This window comes from Gavialis gangeticus, unplaced genomic scaffold (assembly GCF_001723915.1).
Source record: "Gavialis gangeticus isolate Ggan-Ray unplaced genomic scaffold, GavGan_comp1, whole genome shotgun sequence".
In the NCBI taxonomy this organism is placed as follows: Eukaryota; Metazoa; Chordata; order Crocodylia; family Gavialidae; genus Gavialis; species Gavialis gangeticus.
Genome location: NW_017729022.1, coordinates 123582537 through 123589212, shown reverse-complemented (window position 1 = coordinate 123589212; position 6676 = coordinate 123582537). Strand labels below are relative to the sequence as shown.

The 6676-nt window shown below is 51.8% G+C and overlaps 1 protein-coding gene across 1 annotated transcript; it reads right to left on the bottom strand.

The window, feature by feature from the left end:
• Positions 1-2831: 2831 nt before the first annotated feature.
• Positions 2832-4912, bottom strand: NKX2-2 (NK2 homeobox 2). Its single transcript, XM_019516713.1, has 2 exons — positions 4605-4912; positions 2832-3491 (listed from the first exon to the last, which is right to left on the bottom strand). The coding sequence occupies exons 1-2, from the start codon at positions 4861-4863 to the stop codon at positions 2932-2934; spliced, it is 819 nt and encodes a 272-aa protein (XP_019372258.1). The 5' UTR covers positions 4864-4912; the 3' UTR covers positions 2832-2931.
• Between the last annotated feature and the right edge of the window lie 1764 nt (positions 4913-6676).

Below are 6676 nucleotides of genomic sequence, written 5' to 3'. Positions count from 1 at the left end.
CTCCATGGATGGAAATCAAGAAGTCAAGGAAAAAGGGAGAGAGAGAGAAGGGCTCCTGCCTGCCCTGTGGGGTAGAGGCGTGTATTTAAAAGACCCCCTCCCAAATGTCAGCCCCCGGGCAGCTCGGATCTGGTTTGATTTAAAAGGAGAAGGGAACGGGTAGGAAGCAAGCTGGTCTCTCCGCCAGCTTGTAGCACCCCAAGACGGGGTGTACGGGGCTGGGACAGGCCAAGGCACCCGGATCCGGCCTTTCTGCCCGCAAGCGAAAGTGAGCCGAGCGAGGCGAGAGTTGCCCAGGCGGGCGGGTCTCCGCGGAGATGATCCCCGGGGGGCAAGCTCCAGTGTGCACGAGGGCTCATCCCCGGAGAGGCTGCGCCACCCCGGCCGGACTGGAACTGGGGAAGACAGTGCAAGCACCGGGCAGCTTTGCCATCAGGCCACTGCCCACCTCTGGGTTTAGGGAAGCCGGCTTGTGTGTGTCCCCCACCCCCAGACCTCCTCCCGGAGCCCGCCGCAGATGTGTTTGCTCGGGGTGCGGAGTTCAATCTGAGCAGCCGCTAGAGCTCGCCCGGGAATTCGTGCGGGACAGCTCCGCTGCCCCGTCTGATCCCCACGGCCGTGCCGAGCCTGCGGGGCAAGGGGAACAGGGGCAGACCCGGGCAGGGTTCAAACCTGACAGATCCGGGGGCAGAAGAGTGTGAGTGAAGGAGAACCTGCAGCAAGGCGAGGCTGAGGGCTGGCCAGCTCTGGCACAGTAGCCGAGAGCACCCGCGTTGCACGCGAGACCCGATCTAGAAGGCGTAATCGCTGCCCTGTGCAAGCTCTAACACACAAGTACCCTTCTTGAATAGGGAGGGAGACAGCAGGTACGGATCCTCCCGGTATACATACTCATGCACAGATAGGCACACGCCAATACGTATAGTCTCTCCTTCTTCCCCTCTAGTTCCAGCTTGTATTTCTCTCTTCCAGTTGTGTGTGTAAATATGCGTGTGTGTGTGTGTGTATATATATATATACACACACACACACACACACGCACACGCACACACACACATAGGCATACACACACCAGGTTCATTGCAGATCCAGGGCCCCCAGATCAGAAGGGTTTTATACCAACTTTTAACACCTGATCCACCCACCCAGCCCCGCTGCAGGCAGGGAGGAATTCAGTCACCGGGGCCTTGCTTTTTAAATGTACATCCCTCGTGTGTCATCCTTCTCCGAAGGCGCGGAGCTGTCCCCTACCCCGGCCTCCAAGCGCCCTACCAAGGCCAGGGCGGCGGCGAAGCCCCCACGCGCCCATGTCAACCAGCCCCCGGGCAACCGCGAGCCCATTGACTCGCGGCGGAGCTGAAAAGCAGCTCTCAGCTGAAGGGACTCTCGGCCCTTTAAATGAGTGGGGGGCTCCGCTGTCATTTCCACGGGTCCCTTTCTCCCCCTCGTCCCTGCAGCAGGCCGAGCAAGCAGAACGGGGGAGTTTCTTTAAAAAACAAATGGAAAGAAAAGTAGGGGAAAAGGAAAGTCCCCGGCTGCCCTGAAAAGTTGTGAGACTGGCGAGATGCGCGCTGCGATCTCCAGCCCAGGCAAAGGCGAGTTTCTTTCTAAGGAGCCCATCCATGGCAAGGAAACGACCTAACCAGAAGCAGACCCAAGAGATCCTGATCCTTTCCCCAAGAAGCGCTCCCATACCGCGATGGGGCTTTGCAGTCCTCTGGGTTTAGCCACAAAAAAAGAAAAAGAAAAAAAAAAGTCGAACAAAAAACGCCCTGGATGGGGTTCGGGTTGCTTTTTTTTAAACACAGCATTTTTATTAAAATTCTTATAAAAAAATCGAAAACCTCCCAGTAAGCGCGGTTCAGCTGGAAACATACACAACGATTCGCTAGAGATTGCTATGCAGGAGGTGTCCGCGAAGAACAGACCTGTGTCTTTCCCTTCTACATTTTTGCTCGTTGAATATATATATATTTTTTGGGGGGTCGGGGGTGGGGAGGGAGTTGCATCCAACCAAAAATCAACTGAAAATGAAACGCCCTGAATGTTTCTTATGGCAACAATCACCACAAATATTTACAAAAAAATATATATAATATATAATCAATTCGCTACGAGTTGTCAGCATTTACACATGGCCGTAAATAAAGTTTCATATATACAGCTACATATACAGATATATAGATATAGATATCCATATATATATAGATAGATATAAATAGCTCTATAGATATCTATATAGATAGCTCTGTAGATACCTATATCCGTATAGGTATAGATATCTATATAGATACAGATATCTATGTACAGATATAGCTATATATGTATGTATGCGTGCGTGTATACACACACGCACATACACACACACACATATACACACAGACATATATCCATATCTATATCTATCTCTCTCTATATATGTGAAACTTTATATGTACATATATGAGAGAGAAAAATTAAATTCTCTCGTCTCTGGTTTTCAAACTGGTTCTCCGCTTGCTCTAGAGAGGACTGACAACAGCGCTACAGCACACAAACGTACTTTACAAAATCACAAGAGCATCCGTGGGTATCATGATCATTTTGTGTGTGTGTGTGTTGGTTTAATTGGAGCCGTAGGTAGACAGAACCATTTGGGATGGCGCAAAAATCTCTGTAAACATGGCGCACAAAAAACACCCAGAAAAAAAAAAATATATATATATATCTATATATATATAGAAGGAATGAAACCGGACCCCCAAAAATAGATATGTGGAGGGAGGGAAACAAAACAAAACAAAACAAAAAAAACCCCCAAGAAAATTAGGAGCGGGGGGAAAACAACCAAAGTCCATAATAATAATAATTATAATAATAATAATAATATTAAGAGTGTCCCCTCGATAGTTTCGCGTGTGAAACACCAGTCTCTCTCTTTCCCTCGCAGGCTCACCAAGTCCATTGTTGGGCTTGCACCAAGTGATGCGCTGTGGGGTACTGGGGGTTGCTGGCGGAGCTGTACTGGGCGTTATATTGCATGTGCTGTAGAGACTGGGCGCTATAGGCGGAGAAGGGGATCCCCGCCTGGAAAGTGGCGGCAGCCAAGTCCTGAGCTTTGAGCGTGTGGCAGGGCTTGCCGTCCCTGACTAGCACCGGCACGGCGACCCGGCGCGGGGAGGGGAGAGGAGTCACTTCCATACCTTTCTCGGCCCGGGCCCGCTTCATCTTGTAGCGGTGGTTCTGGAACCAGATCTTCACCTGCGTGGGCGTGAGGCGGATGAGCGAGGCCAGGTGCTCCCGCTCGGGCGCCGACAGGTCCCGCTGCTGCCGGACCCGCCGCCCCAGCTCGTAGGTCTGCGCCTTGGAGAACAGCCCCCGCCGCTTCCTCTTCTTGCCCGCGTCCGCGCCTCCCGCCGCCTCCTTCTCGTTGTCCGGGGACTCGTCGGCCGACGGCTCGGGGGACTTGGCGGCCGCGTCCTGCGGCGCGGTGCCGCCCGCCAGCCCGTGCACTGCGGAGAGGCCACAGGGGCAGGGGGTCAGCGCGGGGCTGCCGCCTGCTCTGCCCCGGCCACCACCCTCCCCCTTGGCAGCGCCTGTGCGCGGGGCACGGGCCGCCTCGCCCGGGCACGGCGCGGGGACCCGCTCCGGGGGCACTGCCATGCACACGCGCCCTGGGCATGGCCGGGGGGGCTACGCGGGGAGGCGCGCCCACGTGTGTGTGGGTTGGGGGGCTCCCCAGCCCTGCGCCCACGTGTACATAAGGGTCTCACATATATATCTGCACGCGCGCACACACAGATCTATAGAGATCTATATACAGGTATATATACATACATCTATAATGCATGCATACATATCTAGATATCTATACAAAAGTCATAGCCATCCGTCCCTCCCTCCTACCTCCATCCCTCCAAATATATACATACATACATATATATATATGTGTGTGGGTATCTATATCTAGCTATAGGTATAGATAGAAACAGATATACACACATGCATATCTATATGTGTATATATATATATAGAGAGAGAGAGAGAGAGATGTCTCTCTTTCTTACACCTCTTTCCCCAGCTACAGGGCTCAGGACTGTCTCTTCCAGCGAGTCGCTTTGGGGGGCTACGTGGATTGTTTTTTAAAGGATAATTCAACAAGCCGTTCATTGATCCTCCCCCCAGCCGCCCCACCATTGAGACATTTCTGAACTGTCCAACACTGCCACACAAGGCTGGCTCTGTTTATTAGTAAAAACTTGCCCCGGGGCTCTTTTTTAGACCTCGGAATGAGACTTTCGTAATGTTTCTTTTTTTCAGGCTGGGCTTTCGTTCCTTCTTTCTTTCCAGCTCCCTTTCCCTCTCTCTCAAGAGAAAAACAAAATCTCCTGGGGGAAGCAGGAGACTTCCCAAGCCTTAAGCAGGGCGATCGGAACCCAGATCCAAGAAAGCCTCCCCCCAGTGCCTCCCTGCGGCTGACTTTACTTAAGCCCGCCAGTGTCAAAAATCAAGAGCCGGGGGGCAGGCGAAGCCCGCAGCCCCCATCCGGGCGGGAGAGCGGCTCCTTGCCCCGGAGCCGAGGAGCCGGGCGGCGGCGGGTGATGGCTGGAAGTTGCACTACTTACAGGAGTACTGGATGCTCTCGGTGCTCGCGAGCCAGCGCGTGTAGGGATTATCGCTATTATCATAGAAAGGGTTCTTCAGAGGCAGCGACTGCACAGCGTCCAGGGGGCTTTGCCCCAAAACTCCTGTTTTCTTGGGGGGCTCAGAGCCCTCGTTCTCCTCCTCGGCTCCTTCCGCGATGGATCCCTCTTCATCGTTGGTGTCGGGGAGATCCAAAATGTCCTTTACAGAAAACCCGGTCTTTGTGTTGGTCAGAGACATATTCTGGCCCCGAGGAAAGTTGAAGCACCAGTTTGTCAATCCTCCTGCTTCACGCACACACCCCCCCACGCAAAAAAAAATCCCCAAGCCCCACGCACCGCCCCGCACACCCACACCAGCCAGGAGGGAGGGGTGCGCGCGTGTATGTGTGTGTGTGTGTGTGTGTGTGTGTGCCAGGAGAGACTGCAATAAAAAAAAAAAGTACCCGCCGTCACACAGCTAGGAGTGGGTTAGATGGAGATCTAGCTAGCGGGCTCTATATATTTTTTACAGGCTTGCTCTGCTCTGGAGGAAAATCATAGGAGCCCGACTGACAGCTGGTTGGTGCAATAGTTTGTAACTCCAGGGAAAAAAAAGAAAGAAAAATTGCCCAAGTGCCTTTACTTCGGGGTCTCGTTTAAGCACACTGAGCGATTGCCTGCTGCTTGCAAAAAATAAGCCATTGCTGGAGTGAGCAGTCCATATAAGGTTGGTCCCGACACATGAACCTGCAGAGAGGAGGAAAAAAAAAATACATTAAAAACGCAAAAGGTTGGCCACGTGTGGGCGGGTCTTAGGAGTCAAGTGGATGAAGACAGTGTTTGCAGATGTGAAATTGCGGGTTTGGGGAGGACTCTCGGAGACTCTGCCATTGGTGCTGTAGCACATGATGAGTGGTATAACGTGTCAATTAATTACCAAGATGGGGAGGGCCTTTTCAGGCCGTATTTACATACAAAGGAGCTCCAAGCAGCCTCGTCCTGCTGCACACTCCAAAGTCTGCGCGGTTTAACAAATTGCCTCCAAAAAAGCACAAAAAAAGGAAGGAAGAAAAAAACCACCCAAACAAACCGAAACAGCAACCACACAAATAAATAAATACGAATACTCATAATCGTGCACACGCTCACACGAATGTACCAGCCTCGTCTCACCCTGCCCTGATGCGAAACTCGCTTCGCAGCAAGCCCGAAAGCGGACTCGCCTCCCTATTTCCCAAGGAGAGCTATTCAATTGACTGGTCGTTACCTAAGCGAGATGCTGCTCAGATGGCAAGAGACCAACTTATGTAAACCTCCTAGGTCAATATTTTGGTTGAAGCTTAAGGATAAGTACTAGAAATTAAACAGCAAGTAATTGATTCTAGTTTGCTTCGAAATCAACCAAACTGGCAATGCACGGGATCATTCAGCACCCACATCGACCGGGGAGACCGAGGGGAGGGTTGTGCTTTATTTGCAAAGGATTTCTTTCTTTCCTTCTCTCTCTCTTTCCTTCTCCTTCCCTAAATAAGATCAAGTGGTTAATTTGCTCGGGTGGCCAGGCTTGAGAAGCGGACTCCGGAACAGGAGCATCTTCCGGATTTTTCACCGAGGCTGTAAATTCGGGGGGTCGATGTATTTTTTGCTTTTAGCAAACCATTTTATTAGGTGAGCGCTCTCACAAGCACCCAGGTATACCCGCTCACACGCGAACGCCGCCTGCACGCACATGATTTGCCATCAGAACAACAACCCAGGGTGGTGTGCAAGGATACATTTGTGCACCCACCAAACGCACGCATGAGCTGGCAAAAAGAGGAACAGCACGTCTACAGATATGCACGCACACATATGCGCACACGCGGGCGAAATGCACATTTCTGGGCATAAAAACAGGAGCAACATTACAGATCTACGAGCACACATGTGTACCCACGCACGCTCACACATTATCTGGTGCACGAATACGAGCACACTCAGGTAACTAGAGCTGTACAAACATAGATGGGTGCACACACAACGTATTATTTAGCATCAGGATAATAGCACACCCCACTATCAGCATACATAAG